This window comes from Thermobia domestica, chromosome 18 (assembly GCF_964235325.1).
Source record: "Thermobia domestica chromosome 18, izTheDome1.hap1.1, whole genome shotgun sequence".
Taxonomy (NCBI): Eukaryota; Metazoa; Arthropoda; class Insecta; order Zygentoma; family Lepismatidae; genus Thermobia; species Thermobia domestica.
In genome coordinates this window covers 167251766-167271156 of record NC_137471.1, presented here as the reverse complement: position 1 = coordinate 167271156, position 19391 = coordinate 167251766, and the positions used below count along the sequence as shown (strand labels likewise).

The following is a 19391-nucleotide window of genomic DNA, read 5'->3' as shown; positions in this document are numbered from 1 at the left end:
TCCGGTCTCACTGTGCTAGAGTCCCTCGTTTTGTTTGGTTTCATTTATCATTGGTAGCCCAAATGAAATTATTAACCACACAAACACACAAATGTGCCTTTTTCAATAATAATTATTGAAGTTATTTCTTTCGTCTTTTGACTTCACTCCGCTGTATTTTTACTGGAACTTGCGTAGCAGCTGCTGTTGAGCTGGACCTGGCAATGTTGATTTTAGTGAAGAGCTTGGGTTTGGGGTGATGGGCGAGTATAATTCTAAAATGAATGTGATATGTGTGAGGTTCAAGGTCGGAAATTGTTATTGGAAGATCTATGAATGAAGATGTAACAAGATGCAGCAGTTTTAGTGTTTAGAACTTCTAAAATGTTCGGAGGTATTCCAAGAAGAGCAGAAATATGCTACACGGGATACATTTATTTATTTACAACTCTGTTATCCCAGTTTATATTAGGTACGCTTCGAATTCTTTATCTCAAAAGTTTTAGATTTTTGTTTCTGTTTTCGTTTATATTAGAAATGTAGTGGGTATTACCTTGATTTTAATGTAGCAAAAGAGGTAATGTAACTAATAATAAATTAATAATGTTATTTTACCTCGGGAAGAGTTATATTATTGCAGTACACATCAGATTACAATTCACGAATCCGTTTTCAGAAAGAAAAATGTTACCCAAAATTGTCCAAATTCAGATCTTAAGTAAGTTATACGGAGCAATTTCTGCACTGCTGGCCGTGGCTTCTAACAAAAGTCTTTTAAAGCAGATATGTAAACAATGGGTTTATTAAGCATTACAAATGTTGTTTTTGAAAACTCCACAAACAATGTAGTTCTGAAACACAGTATATGCGGCAAAATCAAGAATTATAGCATTCGGTAGAAAACAATTATATGTAGACTATAATTTTATAAATATTACTGGCAGAATAACTGCCAAAAAATTCACGCTTTTACTATTAGAGTAATATTTCAAGAGAAAGATCGGAAGTAAATCAATATAACTTAAAATATGGAGGCTTAAGGAACTTGTATTAACCCAAAGTAGTCTACAATGTCGGGTTCGATCCCAGCCCCCGCCAAGTGAATTTTTTGGTGGACAAACCGTGTGCATGGGTTTTCTCGGGGTCCTCCCACTTTCTTCCACCATTTCATTCATTACTCATCATCACTATCTCCTTTAGCCTAACCGGCATAACCGTGGGACGTAAAACAAAGATTTCATTTTAGTCTACAATGTAAGGATAATTGCTTCGTCCAACTATACATAACTATTATGTAAAGGTCTAGAACACAGGTCCCCCTTCGCATCGATCTCTAATAAAGACAGAAAACAACTTACCTCACGAGGCTCTAACGCGCAATACTATGTGGCTTAAATATTAAATTTAGTCTAGGTACTATCCTATATGGAGGAACCTTTGTTCTAGAACTTCCCATTGTTTTTCATGTTGTAAGTGACACACCGTATGGGAAAGTTCTAGAACACAGTTCCCCCCTATATAGGTTGGTTCCTTTCTGTACCAATGTTTAACATTTAATTCAAATAGTATTGCCGAGCGAGCGTCAGTGAGTGAAGGTGGGTTAGAACCCCGCAGGACACGTTGTCTTCGGTCTTTATTACAGCTAAATGGGAAGGGGGACCTGTGTTCTAGAACCTTGCCTAACTATTGTATACAACACACGCTAGAATATAATTAATTTGTAAACTTATCGAACAAAAGCTAGTTGTGTGAAGTATATACATGAACGGTCGAGTGGTTAACTTACGACACGAGCTGTCGTCCACTTTGCAAAATATTTGTTCTTGCTGGAGTGTTGTGTTCTTAACTTATGCCAATTAATTGTGAACAGATTGTTAGCATGCCTGGAAATTGGTAGGTCATACTATTATTCGTGCGAAAGACATGCACCGCCAGTCAATACAAACGACGTTTCTATTTCCGTTCGGGACAGGACGAATGTGGTGGGCTCGCGCGGATATGCGTAGAAAGCAGGCGGCTTAGTAATGGCTGGGTATGGGCGTAAGCTATTTCATAGAGGTTTTCGTCACAATTTATATCAATACTTTACCTAGCGCTTTATCTTTCTCTTCTGTGTTCGCTGTACGCAATATTGGCTGATATTTAGTATATCCTCCAATCTTGCACATATAAGATCTCCAGTTAACAAAAAAAAAAAAAAAAAAAAAAAAAAAAAAAAAAAAAAAAAAAAAACAGAGAGCGAAGAGGGTTAGAAGCCCCGCAGGGTCCGTTTCCTACCGTTATCACAATTGAGCCAAAAACAAAGTACTCGGTTCTGGAACTATGAAACTAGTTGGGGGAGATACCAAATCCCATCCCGCAATATCGAAGTAACTAAACTATAAGCTCACTTTCAGATAGGGTTTTGAAAAACCCAGTTTTGTTAAAGATCCAGCCTAGAGGATTTTATTGGGTTTTATTAAGTTATGGAAGTAGATATACGTGAAGGTTCGTATTCCTACTTAAAATATGACTTAAGTATTCATGTTCTGTTGTACAGTGAGAAACATTATTTAGTGTAGGTGGAAGCTATCATTTTTTATACCTCTCACTTCTACTTAATATTGTTTCTGACTATGCACACATGAAACAATGAACTTCCCTTCTCATACGAAAGGAATCCGTGAAGCGCAGCGGCGTTCGCGTTTCGTGTTACTTTACATCATTGACACTCGCCTATATTTCGATTTTTAGATGGAAGGAAATAGATAATTTTCTAGAGTAATAGAAAGATGAGTAATCTTTTTTAATTAAAAGTTACTTTTTTTTTTTTTAATTTGTCACTAAAAGTTATTTGTTTGGGAGGTAAAGTGTCTTTTCTTCGTGTGATTTATGTTTTGCATTGGCAGTTTTCTGAGAAAAATATAAAAATAAATGGAAAAGGCAGAAACTTGTTACTCATTACTCTTCTGAAAGCTTCAATACTTGCTGCCGCATGTGAAACAATCAGCTTTATTCTCACTTCAGCGTTTATTCTTTCTAAAGCACAGTGGATGGTTGGTGCATGGTTAAGCTCACAAGGTAGAGTTGATGAGAATCCTTCTGTGTCTATTCTTTCTTCTATCCTAATAGCCTTTGTTTTCTTTCGAAATAGTTAACGCTCCGCTCACCGTTGTGTTTGTGTTTGTTTGTTTGTTTAGTTCGTCTTGTGTTATGCTTCTTGTAAGTTCTTCTTAAGAGTAGGTGAAGAATTTAAATATTTCACGGCTTTGAAAACTCTCAATGCTAAGTTAAATATAATGTCCGGGATGAAGAAATTCGGAAATAGGCCACTCCACTTATTCAGAAGCTTTTTACGTCTGCTTAGCGTAACTACAAAGCATACTTAGAAAACCTAAGAAAGGAGGAAGCTCGAAAAGAAGTAAAGAAGAAAAGATGAAACAAAACAGAGAGAGGTGATGGAGAAATTGACAAAGGAAAAAAGGGGCATGATGGGATTTTGGTCACTTTTCAACTATCTACAAGAGACCAGACCACTATGAGCCCTGTTTATTAAATTGAATTTTTTAAAGAAAAATAAAAAAAGTCAAGTATTTTGGAAGAATTAAGATGCTGGAAGCTAAAAAAAAGAAAAGAAATTTAAAAAATCGTTTTCAGTTGGCAGTTTGCTTTCTTACATCGGATTTTACGATTAAAGAATCTTCGTAATACATGGTAATCGCTCACCAGTTATCAAGAGTAATTCAACTCTTAATACATTTTTTCTTTTTTTGTCTGTGTAATTATCGAAATGTAATGTTCAGAAAATAGAAGTAGGTTGTTTGTAATTTCCTTTCTGAAATGAAGCATGTAGTGTTTTTTATTGAAATTATAATGTTACAAAAAAGAAAAGATATTTGTAATTATCATTATTGTATATATATTTGTAATTAAGATATTTGTAGCCTAAAGGGACAAGGTTCTAGAACACAGGTCCACCACCCAGAGGCCAAGTTAGCTAAATTACGACAAAGTAAGGTATTTCAAACTATTAGCTAATCAAAATACCACCTGCATAAAAAGGATTTCTTCCAATAATCTACATTATAAAGTAACAGTGTGTGGGGGGAGGGGGAAGAACCCCCCAGACGTGTATTATTTTAGGATATATATGTTATCAGAAGAAATCTTTCATTGCAAGTGAAACTTTGGTTAATTAATAATTTCAAATAATTTATCTTGTCGTGATTCACCCAACTTGCTCTAAAAAAACAAAAGTAACCAGGAACATCACTAGTATCAGAAACTGCACAACTATATACCCATTGTAAACAGTTGAACATCAAAGAGCACCATAATGTGTGCCCCCCTCAAAAGAAAGTAAACCCACGCAACACAAATACACATACAAACACATTAGAATCAAGAAATAGAGCACTAAAATAAACTATAAAATGTACACAGAACACACGAAGTATAAAGCAATAGATTGCAGTGTATAAAAACTTCGACAGATTCCCACAAGACAGGCACATACCATGTTCGGTGCAATAAACAGTTGACGGTGTTATGCATCAGTTGACCAAGCGCCAAAACATGGTTCTGAGATATTGAAGGAAACACAAACATGTTACTATTACGATCCAGTTCTAGGCGCTTGGTGCAATAGCTCTTCCTGAACGTTTAAGCAAATATTAGGGTTTCAAACTTTTTTTTTTTTTTAACATTTTGCAGTTGACATTGTCCCCTACACACTGATGTAAGCATCTCGAAAATCGTAAAATGGCGCTTGATCAATTGATGCATAACACTCAATTGAACATCGACACCGAAGACGAGAACGAAACAATGGAATTTCGAGTAAAATAAAAGAAAATCAAAATAAAATTTATGCACATAAAATCAAAGAAATAATGAAAAAACTTCATTAACGTATAATTATAATTAGTTAAACATTATTTCTACTTTATAATAAAATAATAGAGCTACATATGACTAGTGTGGTTAACCCTTTAGGGACTTTTGGTACAGATCTGTACCATGGCGTCGACCTTCGGAATTTGCTTTATAAATCTCTTGTAAGACTTTCCACACTTTGACAGTCATTCAAACTTGGAAACATCAAAGATGATGTTTCGTGTGCATTTTGCAGTCACGCGTGCGATGCCTGGGGGTAGTGACGTCACAAACGTTGAAGGAAAAAATGGTAAATTTTAGAGCCTTTTTAGAAAAAAAAAAAATAATAATCCTGACACATCGTTATTAATCATGGTTCGTACTTAGTTTTGTTCGTAATGATGCAGCGTTTCCAATGGTACCATTACCGTTGGGTTGTCATGTACCTGAGGGAATAAATTCCCGAACGATTTGAATTTTGCACTACTTCTTTATACACTTTGGGCGGAAATTCATCCCCTCAAGTAGATGATAGGGACATGCAAGTGGTATGATTGGAAAAGCTGCTTCATGACGAACAAAATTAGTACAAACCATAATTCTAGAATAAATAGTCTTGGTGCTGGAGCTGGTTTACTAAATTTCCCTCCCCATTTTTGGATAATAATTACTTGTAAGAATATAATTTGATAATGATTTTGCAGGGTACTTTTGATACTAGTATTATGTGTGTAATCGGGAAATTTATATTTGTGATAAATTTTATGGGAAAAGAATTATAAATACGAAAATTAGAAAGAGTTAAACAAAATGTTGCTAAATGAACAAGAAAGTTTTATTTTCGTTTTATTGTTCTTATTTATTGCTCTTTTGACCTGAAATTTTCCGCATATATGTCTTTGCCGACTATACACATACTAACATTGTAAGAAATACCGGACGAATTCGTTATCAAATTATATTCCTATAACTCCAAGTCCCCACCAAGTGAACTTGGTGGTGGACAAACACCGTGTGCGTGGGTTACCTCGCAGTTCTCCCGTTTCCTCTCACTTTCTTCATTCCACCATTTCATTCATTACCCATCATCACCGTCTCCTTTAGCCTAACCGGCATAAACGTGGGACGTAAAACTTAAAGATTTCATTTCATTTATATTCCAACAACAACATATTTATAGACATGCGACAATAATTTTGGACATGAGTGTACCTGAGGGAACAAATTCCGGAAAATGATTTTTTCCTGACAAGAAATTTTTCCCAATTTGAGCGGGAATTTTCCACTTCTGGTACATAATAGGAAAATTTGATTGGTTCAGTTGGAAACATTGCTTCATTCCGAACAAAACGAGATATGAAACATGATTCTGCGATGAATAGTCTCGTCGCAATAGGTGCTTGACTGAAAGTCTAAATTTTACCTAAAAAAAAGTGGAAGTCTCAAAATGGTTAAGTGTACAAACGAGGTAGTGGGCTGTTCAAAGATTGAAACTGTTTTCGTAGTTTCTGTAATAATATATTTTAAAAAAGAAGACAAAAAGAATAAGAAGCGAAAATGAACCAAAACAAGGTGCCGTACGTAAAATATATTCCATTAGTTTTATAAAGTGGGATCTGTGTTCTAGAACCTTCCCGCCTAAAGGGCATAGCAGTGAGGTGTTAAAACTAAAATTTCGTGTCATTTTCTATTAGACAACTAATAATTAGTAAATCTTACAAAAAACTATTTTTCTTCAAAACTTGTTTTCCGTACTGATTCAGTTACCAATCACTGTATCTGCTTGGTGTAATTTAAAACACAGGTGTGATAGGCGTAAAATGAAACTCCAGTACGCATGGTACTTTTAACTTTTCAAATGAATATACAGTTGTGTGTGTGTTGTATGTATGTCCTGTAGCGGAGCACTGAAAAGGCGTTCACTTTTCTGGATGAATCGAAATCCTCTAATGATGGGGCATTGATGTTAAGATTCAAGGTAATATTAAAAGCATTGAATTTTATATCGGATTTATTATAATTTGTTTTTAATTCCCCGAGGAACATAAAAATTAAAACAACTAGCAGGTATAAACTGAAATAGTAGTGTAAAAAAAATGTAGGCGCCAAAATATAGTTTCAGTCTTCCAGCCAACTTCTTCAACCGTGATTATTGTTATTCATTGTTGTATTAAACTTGTCCTACCGTGACTGCAACTTTTTATTTACTATGTCACGACAGTGTTGACAGCTGTTATGGAAAATTCGACCGTTAACATGGTTTTTCAACAATATATATACGATTCCGAAGAGTAAGTGAGTGCCTGTTTAAAGTATCCTTTGAAGGAGCATAGATCTTTGTGTTCTCCACGTATGAGTGGTGGAGATTATCTCTCGTCGTGACGTTGATGGTGTTCTTATCTTCGTCCTAATAGAATCAGTTCCATTATTTCCCACGCCGACCATAGTTACCTTGAAATTGTTGAGAGATAGTCAGCAGACAGAAGTTAGAATTGCTTTTTGTTATGGCCTTTGGAACACGAAGGTTCAATGCCGCGTTCACGAAAGCTCTCTACTGACTTCTATCCTTAGCCAACTGAATCCAGTTTCTACTTTTATTCCTGTTCCTGCGAGATCTTGTCCTTCCATCTATGCTTAGGTCTTCCTAATGGTCGTTTTCCAATTAGTTTTCCAGTTAAAACTTTGAAAGCGTTCCTACTTTCTCCCATTCTGGCTTCATGACCTGCCCACCTGAGCCTCCTAGACTTGATGACTCTAACAGTGTTTGTTAAACGGTATAAATTATGTAGTTTCTCGTTATTAATTCCCCACTCCCATTCCGTTTTGGTCCGAATATTCTTTTCAGGATCTTGTTTCCAAATACTTTCAGTCTGTTCTTTCCTCAGAGTAAGCGACCGTGTTTCGCAACCATATAGAACAACAGGTATGATCATCGTTTTATATATATATATATATATATATATATATATATATATATAGTATCTGTGTGGTGCGTCGTGGCGTTTGAAGAAGCTGTTGTGTTTCACTGACATTCCTGTTAACTTTGGCAAGCATATTATTACTGTGGGAATATTTCTTGAACTGCTACTTCTGGACAGGCTTATAAAACTATTGACTTAAATGGCGAAGATATCTTTTTCGTGCTCCATGAAGTTGATATGAATAAAGTCAGCAAAATTTGTCAGCATTTTCAAACATTCCGACGAGGTAAATGCTTTATTTTTGTTTAAACAAATAATCATGCATCTAAATGTATACTTTAATATAAAACATTTTATTTATATATATATAGTAAATGGAAGTATGGATATTGCTTTCCGTCTTTCTTCTCTATTTCTATTTTTTAATATTATTATTATTTGTAGGTGTAAATTTAACATCATTTCTGCACTTCGAAGTGGAACCTGAGGACACGGTTGTTGTGGAAGGAGGAGAAGCCATTTTAAACTGCATAGCACGAGGAAGTTCTTCACCAGTTATCAGATGGAAGTTGAAAGATGGACATACACTCAATCTTATTAATGACCCTTACCGGTAGGTATCTCTTCTACTTATTAGATGTACATTAGGTGGTATTATGGGCAAAGTAATGCTAACCGAGGTATTGATACGTGCTTTATAGGAGCAAATTTGATCTTTGCCGCAATTAAATATACTTGTACATTTCCTTATGTATCTATACAACGTACATATACTGCAGTACGTTGTATATTGTAATATCCCATGTGAAGTTGTTTACAAACAAATCCACGCATCAAGTGTTTATAAACACTACCTCGTGCTTCATCAAGAGAAACTTCCACCAGGGGGACCTGCAATCACCTGCAGACGACATTTAGCCCCTCCCACGGAGCAGAAGACGAAATTGAAGCAGCAGCGCCACCGCCACCCAAGGGACGCTATAAATTGGGCAGAAGAACCCAGCTCAGTACCAGTTCTCTGGTGACCCTCCTCTAGTCTGCTACGGGACTCTTGGAGTAACCTAACCCCAGGCCTCTAGTCTGCTACGGGACTACGCCTATCCTATCTCCTGGCTTAGCCTGCTACGGGGCTCTGTCTGGGAATCCCAACCTCAGCCGCTTAGCCTGCTACGGGGTTCTGTTGGCAACTTAACCTACCTCTGCTTGCTACGGAGCATTGGTTCCTTAAATCCACTCCTCTTAGCCTGCTACGGGGCTCTGTTGGAGATCCTGTCTGCGACCACTCGGTCAAAGACTACCTTTTACTCACCCTGATTATAGAGAAATCAATTTGTATAGTATTTTTGTAAAAAATACTTTTATAGAGGAACTTTTTATAATAAAATACTGGTAGTGGGAGTCGATTCCGGACGCTCTTTCTATTAACAGCTCTACCTCTTCCTTATATATGAGACAAAAATACACAAAGTTTTACAATATTTATATTATCAGAACAAATACACGTTTTAATCTTAATTTGTCTTACAATTGCAATTCTCGACAGTTTACTTGCTAGGGGCGAGGAGCATCATTTAGAAGTACCGTCCAAAAAAAAAAAAAAAAAAAAAGTCATTAATAATTCAGTTTCCTTCATGCATTAATTCTTCTTTGTGCATTCCATAACAAAGCAGTGTAGTAATGAATAATTGAATGGCTCCGTCGAACAAAGTTACAACAATCCAAGTTTACAGAAAGCTAAAAAAAACTTTATATTGATTATGTATAGGCTTTAAATTTACTTTTTCAGTTTCAAACTATGACTTCTTATCAAATGATGTTAGGGTAACACTCCCAGTAATGACACCTTTTGAAAATGTTGTCTTATAATAAGATTATAAAGAAGTGGAAGTTCTTTTACTGCCGTCTGTTAGTAGCCACCAGACTTCTCTATGCCTTGGTAATTAATGTTCTACCCAATAGATTGTCCTACTCGTTTATTTCTGTTGAGTCACATGGTGCTGCAAGGAAGTGTCTAAGTACTATGAATTCCGCTCCTGATAATGTTAAAGAAGCTATCAATTGAATTCACTACTCTTTGTAACCATCTTTGACGTTACATCACTGTAGATTGATAGATCAGTGCTAGAGAGCGTTGGTCACATTATTAACTAAATATTTAGTAGAAAATAATTGTTTGTTCAAGGGGGGATGTCACTCACTGGAACAAAAAAAAAAAAGTCATAATTTTCCAATTATTGACACACTATGCCAATTACTAGTTTTATCAGCAAGTGTAAGGTTCAATACATGACACACTTTTAGAAGCAAGTACAAGCATTAATAATGTACATGAAAAAATATCAGGTTAAAATATGCAAGTATACCAGTAATTGACATATCATTGTCAATTACTAGATCCAGCATGTTGAACACTGGTGTAAGCTGTAGAAAATCACATTCAGGGGTTCTGCATTTCATTAGAAGTTATGGAGTCCTTTAACTCTCCAGAATTATTGACTCAGTTTCAGGACAAAATCATTGATGGCACTGAGTGGGATGGTGCTGAAAGTGCTCAAGAATTGTACAATGTGTGGAGGAAAGTTAAAAACGCAACCATTACAGACCCACGAAAAGAAACCAATAAACAATTTCCATCTAATAAAAAGGAATTTGAACCTCATTGCTCTGCTGAAATAGAAAAAACATGAATTTGCCAACCATAACACAAGACACCTAAGGGAGCAGAAAGTGTAGAGACAAAATTTGTTGTTCAGGATTCCAATGTTAGTTATATAAGTGGCAATCAAGTTGTTACAGTGACACAGGTTGATACTATGTAGTCTATTTACTCATCAAGAAAATGTTGTTCCTTTCAGTACAAAATCTTTGCCTGCGGGTGAAATCACTGATTCAGGTGTTGGCTATCCTTTCAAAAGAGCTTTATTTTGGCCAGAGCAGAAGCAAAAGAAAAGAAAATTGGGCAGGAAAAAAAGGAATGAAAGTACCAGCTGCGGCAGCGTCTGATGAATGGAGAAAAAGAAAGAGAAAACTTCCAACGCAAACTACAAAGGGAGGAAAAAGATGCCAAGCAAAGACAAATATCCTGCATTTCAACAGAAAGTAATGTGATTAAAAAGAAATAAAAAAATCTTGAATCTGATTCTCATAGTTTCAGCATTGCCTACAATGATACTTGTGATTCTTGTCTTGATATTGATTCACCACATAGTGAAGAGGAAGAAAATGAGACATTGAAAAGTGGACCAACACCTCCTAAAAGTTTAGAAAAAGAACAGTATTATACTGTTTATTATGAAGAGAGATTCTACGTAGCTAATATTATTGAAATCGATGAACATCAATCAGTTGCCAAGTTCTTAAGGGAAACGTATGAAAACACATTTACTTGGCCAGTAAAAGATGATATAGAAACTGTTGATAATAAATTTATGTTCTTTGGGGCCCTGAAGGTCATTGGCAACAATCCTTTTACACTTCCAGCAAGAGTACTGTACAGTATTAAGTCTAGCTACCGAAAATGTAAAATAAATTTGCAGTCTGCACTCAATACGAAACAGTTAGAGTTCTGATTTTGGTTCCTATGTTCCTTTGGGGAATCCCTCGCACACATCTTGCGGAGGTTTGAAGCATACATTTTTCAATCGAGCAGGTATGACTTCGAGTGTCATGTTCTTAAACGCACTCTCTACGTTGCGTTGTTTTTGAATTACAGCGCTCTGAAGTTCATTTTCCCACAATTTCGACACCTTATATCGCCGAAACTATCCCTCACTGACCAAAGTTTCAGAGTTTTTTTTTTTTTTTTTTTTTTCTGGTTTCGGTGTCGGGAATCAGCTTCCAAAGTTTGTTCAAATAGTTTCTTACCATCCGTATATGGACTTCCAGCATCTCTTACACGTTTAAGAGACTTACCTTTCCATCAACTGACATTACCTGTCCTCTTTTTACCATTATTTAAACGATTTTGGTCACCAGGGGAGGAAATAACACTACCCGCGGTTGGCATCACGTCGGCTGCAACGTTGTTCATTCATACATCCTATCCTCTTTCAAATTCGATCACATATGCGATTCCCCTGACTGTAATATTTCGAAATCACCCAGACAGATTTCTTTCTATCTAATAACAAATCCTAATAAAGATTTAGGATAGTTCAGTTTAAATAAACTTGCAACAACTTACGACGAGCAATGAGATCTTTCTCATTAAATGTCAATATTTGGTAGAGCTTTCCGAAGAGGATGCAGTATTTCAGTTAGAGATAGTGACCTTTTACATTCTAATCATAATCAGTATTGAAGTCCAAATTAGATATAATTTCATCATAGAAACGTTAACTGGGTAATAAAGCAGTTAAAGCCAATATTATTACTTTAAACTATATTATAGATTACAATTATCATTAAACGAAATTGAATATTCGTACCGCAAAACTGGTTTTATCGAACATGGTTTGATATGATGATTACATTAACCCATTGCGTCCCCTTTGCAACTTCAGTTGCCACGGCAATTTTTCGCCATAGCGCAGAAACTTACGGATTGGCATTGCTAGTTTTAACCGCGAAGTGACTTCGGGTTCTGTTTCGTAATAGCATTGTTGCGTATTCTTTGTATGATATATTGACGCGAAGTTAGCGCTGTTTTTTGGCTACAATGTGTTTTGAGAAGAAAGACTCAACTGGATTGATTTGAAAGACTCCATAAGGAAGAATTGAAGGTCTGTAAAGAAAGGATTCATTTGATTTTAATAGTTATGTTTTTCTCCCAGAAAACTGTAACTTTTCAAAATGTCCCTATTTTTTTGAACATGTATGTGCGTGTTGGCAACTTAAGTTTCCGGGCTAAAAAACAAGAAAAAAATAAATATTTTTAAAAAATATTCTAATATCTATTTTAGAGTACTATTAAGACCAAATAGGCGAAAAGAAACTTTTCAAAATACGACTGGGGAATTCTGGGCACTAATAGGTTAAATTAAATAAATCAATAAAATATATTTATCCGTTGATTTTTATTATACGGGTTAACTAAAATATTAAGTTTCACAAAAGTTAACAGTTTCAACGAGCAAGTCGTGAATCGACACTGGCATGTTCAATTCCAAAGTCAACGTGCTAATCACTTGGCTAAGCTAATAGTTACTTTAGAGGTTAACATCCCTGAGCATTATGGCTGTAGGAGAGTTGGACTTACATTTTAATGAGTGTTCCAAACTTTTCGTAATGGGTTCAAATCTGTTCCATGAAAAGCTCTTTTTTTTTTTTTTTTTTTTTAAGTCGATTTAGCGTTCTAAGAATAGGTACCTCTATCCCGCCTAGGTCCCTATTCATACAGGAAGTGGCGGAAATCAATCACCTCTGGTTAGAATATAAACGGTAATAGATGGCGAAAAGCGGTTTTTAATTGAGAAAATATGCGATACAAACAAATTCCTTGACGTGGCATACACGTGACGCTGCTGCTTGTTAATGAAGATCGGAAGATTTCTCCCACGCCGGATGAAGGGAAAACCATAAGCATAGGCAGAGGTAAAAAAAAAAAAAAAAAAAAAAGTCTTCTTTAAAGACTTAAACGAGTGTTTTTATGAGAAAGTTTTTTGCATCAACGCACGGAATGAATGAATGAATGAATATTTGCTGTTGTTTCTTGAATTTCTGAAATAAAAAAAAAGTAGGTTTTAATTAACCTGTCGACATTGGTCACTTTTTTTTTTCTTTCTGATTAATTCCAACTTAAAAAAACAAAAACGAACGTAGTATGGCTTCGAATACAAGACGACTCCCAAATTTTTGAGTAGATTTTAATGGGAAAATGAAAATAATCAAAATCTTCAATGTTTCGAATAAACGTACATGTGTCTACTGCTAAATACTTTTTTTTTTTTTTTTTTAAAGCTGTGATTTCATGAAAGCATCTTGAATAAATTACTACATTAATGTGATTTGAGTACACACCCCCTGATTTGAGTACACACCCCCTACACAATTTTTTGTATGAAAACTGGTATTTCAAATCGTATTCAACTATGGTTCCGAATATGGTAGAAAGTAGGCTCGAATTGAATGCATTTTATGCTTTGATGCTATATTTCTGTCATGGAATCATGAAAATATGGCAATTCTCCAATGTTTAACGTTAAAAGTTTAACGTGTGTCTTTTTTAATGTTTGTTTTTATATATATTTATCACTTAAATATGTTCATTAATATGGAAATGCATAAACTTGTTCATACAACTTCGCCAACATAATTCCAAGCTAGGTAACCTAACGAAATGGTGCTTTCTCAATTGGCATTGATACTTGATTAAAGCCTAAGTTTACATGGAAACCCAGATCGTATTCAATACGGAAAGTACAGGATGTTTCAAAACAAGACCGACAACGTTTGGGAGGTGATTCCTGACATCATCCTGCGGTACTTCCGTAACAATTCTTTAAGAGGTAGTTGGTGAGTACTTCAAAGTATATGCCTGTAGCCAAACTTCCTATATAAAAATTGCTTCTTGAGTACTTGAGGATTCTGGAACATGTATTTTTGGATAGCGCACATTAGTTCCTTAGTGATGTCTTCACCTGACTACGGTAGGTCCCATAATTTTGGAGCTATGGACCTGTAAAGTTCATTTTTTCATGTTTTCGGCAGCCTATAACTCCAAAAGGAAGCATTTGTGCAACTTTTGGTGTTATCTTGGTGTTAGGAATCACTTCCAAAATGTTGTTGTTGTTTTGAAACGTTCTGGATACCTATTTTCTATATAGTTTTACCTTGTTTTTTTCTTGAAACAGTCAAATTCACATTGTGTGGTGAACCACATCGTGTTCGTGGGTTTTCTCGGGTACCCCATTTCCTCCAACTTCCTCATTCCACAATTTTTCCATCATCATTCACTTCCTTTAATCATCATCTTCCTTAGCCTAACGGGCATAATCATGGCACGTTAACTCAAATTTCATTTTATTTATTTATTTTTTTTTAAATTTACGCGTACATTGTCAGACGGTTAAATTTTTAGTCAACCATGAAAATAACTTATAACACAATCATTTTTTTTTATCAGATACTGTAATGAGAACATTTGAGTTATGTTAGAGTGTAAATTTAATAATAGTGGGGCCGCAGTAGCTTAGTGGTAGAACGTTCACCTCTGGTGCCTGCGGTTCTTGGTTCGATCCCAGCTCGCGCCAAGTGAGTTTTGTGGTGAACAGACACTGTTCGTGGGTTTTCTCGGGGTTCTCCTGTTTCCTCCCACTTTCTTCATTCCACCGTTTCCTACATTTCTTATCATCCCCGTCTCCTTTAGCCTAGCCGGCATAACCGTAGGACGACGTAAAACTTAGATTTCATTTTTTGTAAATTTAATATGGTGGAAAGAAGATTTTTAGTGATTGCAAGACAGTCAGACAGTTTTGCTGGAAGTCAAGTATTTTCTTTCGTAATATTTTATAGAGAAACGCTTTAATGCATAATATACAAACAATTGACGATTTTATTATTTATTTTATTTTTTTAAAGTAACAATCTTCCAGCATAGATAATTAAGTTTCAGAGGGATCATAAATTATCTGGAAGTTTGTACAGCATCTATCACAGAAAGATTTTTTTTTTTCAAGGAGTCTAATATGATTAGGTGATGTGTTACCGATGAAAATATCAGTGGGCCCCGAAATGGTGTTATATAATTTCAATTTATATGAATACTGAGATAAGAACATTTCTATTCCATTGAACTCCGTACTTGTTACCATCAAATAATGATTTTTATCTGCCGTCTCCGATCTCAGGAAGTCATATCCGAACTTGATTTGACTTTGTGTGAAAAATGTACGAAGGTCGTCCAGAAAGTAAAGAACATTTTGATGTGGTTAGGTGAAAACAAAAGATATGAGCACAAAACGTTATTTAGAGAGCCTCACGACCTTACTCTACTTTTCTATGTAATCGCCATAGTTGTCAAGACACTTGTTATAACGTGAGACCAGTTTTTCAATGCCGATGTTACACTCATCTTCCACCAAAGATTTGAGCCAGGCTTTCACTGCTTGCTTGAGTTCCTCATCTTTGCCAACTGATTTCCACCCAAAAAGATTCGTGTAACCAGAGCCGGATTTAGGTTTGATGAGGTCCTAAGCTATTGAAGGTTATCGGGCCTTTTATACGTCCAGCTCTTCTTTGTTAACTTATAATTTAGGAAGCAGGTTAGCAGGTAGAACCCCTTCGTACATCATAGGAGCACGCTGTTGCTGTATGTAGATTTTATTTATTTATTTTTTGGTCTTATTTTTGGGAATCTATATTAAATTTTTTCCTCTAAAAATTTTGGGGGCCCCTACAGTGTGGGGCCCTAAGCTATAGCTTGTTTAGCTTATACGAAAATCTGGCAGTGCATGTAACGTGCTCAAAGTGGAACGTCGGTTTTCACTGATTTTTTTCTTCGACTTCTCCTTCAGTTCTTCTGTATCAAGTGATGGCCTCCCACTCCGATCTTCATCATCTTAGGGCTGCGGTGGCTCAGTGGTAGAGCGTTCACCTCTGGTGCTTGGGGTTACGGGTTCAAACCCTGCTCCCGCCAAGTGAACTTTGTGGTGGACAAACACCGTGTGCTTGGGTTTTCTCGGGGTTCTCCCGTTTCCTCCCACTTTCTTCATTCCACCATTTTATTCATTTCTCATAATCACCGTCTCCTTTAGCCTAACCGGCATAACCGTGGGACGTAAAACTCAAAGATTTCATTTCATTTCATTTTCCGATCTTCATCATGCACAGTTTCCTCACTGATGACTCATTCATTACACTAGCACCATTAACAATCTTTATGTGCCTATAAATTTCAATAGACTCAATTTTCTGCGCAAAACGAATGACACTCCGTACTTCACATTTTTGGGAACTTTCAATTCCCCCCCATTTTGAACCGCTGCGAAAACAAGTAGCATGACCGCGCAACATTGAGACTCGGCTTACGCTGAGGTGGGGGAAGGAGCTAACTGCCGCGCACGCAACCGCGGTGATTAGGGGTCGGCGTCGCGCGCAATGCGCAATGTCCTTTACTTTCTGGACGGCCCTCGTAATTTGTGGAAAGAGCCAAGGATTTGGCTGATTTTCTGATGGAAGTGCAGCATACAATGCGATTTCCCAACTAATAAATCATCTCTTGTGAGGAATCAGCACAAGTGCTAACTGCTGAGATATAAGGCACAACATTGCTAATGGGAGAAAACTTGAAAATAAGTAAATAAGCGTAAGGAGCGTTTTAAGGTCAATCATCAAACTGAGAGGTTGCATGGGGAGAGAAGGTGATGGCCGATTTCATAGGAAATTTATCTGCAGTTAGAAAAAGTCGAGAATGTTTTTTTTAATCATCATCACCATTCATTACAATCTGTAGGAATATTGTGAATACACAATATTTTCAATCAAGTTCGTTACTACATTTTCTCTCTCTCTCTCTCTCTCTCTCTGTGTGTGTGTGTGTGTGTTTCTTCATTTTGAGCCATCCATTCGATCGAGTATCAAGAACTATCTAAAAGAAGTGATGGAATGTTTCGCGTCAATCTTACCGTTCCCGAGATTTTGGTCAAAAAAGTTCATTTCGGGAGATTTAAGGAGCCATATCTCGGGAACCGTAAGTTAAAGATGATATTTTGCGAATTTTTCAATTTTGATCCCTCGATTTTGAGCACGTGTCTTGGTAAAATAACATATCATAGAACGTCTTAGCAGAATTCCTAAGCAAAACATGTTTAAAAAAATAATTGTTTAATGAGTGTAATAACAAAGTACATAGAACAATTAGTAAATGCCTGTAGAAGATAATAAGAAAAAATATTTAAAAAAAAAAATGTTCGTTTTGGCAATGCTCTTTGACCATTCCCAATTGATTTGATTTATTTTTATTGTGTTATTTTGCATTACAGGTCGCAGCTTCCAAATGGATCATTGTACTTCAATGGCGTGACATCCGGCGTCCATTTGGAAGGTGACTATCAATGCGTAGCTGCGTTCGAAAATGTGGGAACCGTTGTTAGTCGGTTTGCGTCCCTCACATTGGCACGTAAGTATATACGTTGTGTATAATTTTTGTATATATCTGTAAGTGCGTATAATTCACTTATAGAAAATTTCCATGTCAGTATGTTCTTCAAAATAGTTGTTTTCGTGTACATGATTTGATCAAAGGAATCCGCAGCGGTCATGAAAAAGAAATTACTTAACATAGTACCACAGAACACAAAAGAAAAGTTGTAAGAAAAGAATTACTATGTATATTTCTTTTCTCGCTGCGAACATTGACAGTGCTATTTTTATTACTGTGTCACCGGATCTTTTTCCCTTTACATGTATTGTAGCTTTAGTTTAGCTTTAGCTGCGCCCACTGCCGCGATAGACCAAAGCGTGTGCGTGTGGTACTTTCTGGATATCTTTCGTATATGAACTAAATGAATATATATATATATATATATATATATATATATATATATATATATATATATATATATATATACGTGAACAAAGTCCCACGCAGGGTGAAATAAATGTGGAAACAATGTTTTTACATACGCTTTATCATAGAATCAGGATCAAGAATTTACAAGTGAATATACGGAAACCGTTACGTAATAAATCCAGTTCTCTTCAACTTGTTACTTGACAGACACAAATGAAGGTAAATGATTAATAAAAAGTGATGGAATCTGATGTTTTTTTTCTGAATGTTATATGGTCTCAATTTTTCTTTTTCACACAGTATAAGTAATGACATCTATCTGATGGAGAAATAATTGGATTTTATATTTCCAGCGGAGTAGAAGCATTGATCGAGAGCAAGATTCCAGAGTGGATGTAACTGTTGAGGTTTACTTAGTACATAAACATTAAAAGCTAGCTATACGTAGATGCGTCACTTCTTTTTCCTAAATAATGATAATGTGTTTATATATATCTAGGATGATTGCTTTTCTTCCCTTCATACAGATGTTGTAATTCAAAATGATATAAAATGAAAACTGTAAATATAATGAAAAAAAAAAAAAAAAAAACGTTTATGTGCTTCATTTCAGGGTTACCTGATTTCGACCGAATGCCAAGAGACCTAAAAGTATTTCCAGGCCAGACAGCTCATTTCAGTTGTGTAATCCAAGGAATTCCAACGGCGAATATTAGTTGGATCAAAGATGGGAGGCGAATGGTTTTGGACGAGAGCAGAATGTGGATTTTACCATCAGGTGAGTGTAAATTCAGTTTTACTTTGGTCTCAATGGAACTGTTAATGGATTTCGTTTTTTATATTCATAACAATCCCTGTATTTAGTTCTTCACTGGAACTTTCTCTCGGATTAAAAAGCTGGAATAAGGAAAGCAAGGAGAGGTGTTCTTTTACTGACTAACTGAACCTGCGGAGTCTACAAAGTATATTATTTTTCCATATCCTCAAACAACTAAACAGATTATAGAATCCTCTAAGAGTTGGCCCAGTGATTTCGCACTTCACAGTCAACGTAAACCTCGTTTTGGTTGGTTATAGGGTGAATCAGTGTTTACTTTCTTCTTGCATGCAGTTTGTAATAAGCAAATACCTTTAATACATACAGTTAATGTAATGTCATTGATATATGATGTTCATTGGGCAAAACA

General features: G+C 35.8%; 1 protein-coding gene across 3 annotated transcripts in view; it reads left to right on the top strand.

Moving 5' to 3' along the window:
- The first annotated feature begins 212 nt into the window (after nt 1-212).
- fra (neogenin protein frazzled) overlaps nt 213-19391 on the top strand; it is a 148137-nt gene continuing 128958 nt past the window's right edge. For all 3 annotated transcript variants that reach the window (XM_081746848.1, XM_081746846.1, XM_081746845.1), the window contains exons 1-4: nt 213-451; nt 8199-8367; nt 17675-17811; nt 18818-18982. In XM_081746848.1, the coding sequence (XP_081602974.1) occupies nt 364-451; nt 8199-8367; nt 17675-17811; nt 18818-18982 (559 nt within the window). In that variant the 5' untranslated portion in view covers nt 213-363. The remainder of the gene's footprint in view (nt 452-8198; nt 8368-17674; nt 17812-18817; nt 18983-19391) is intronic.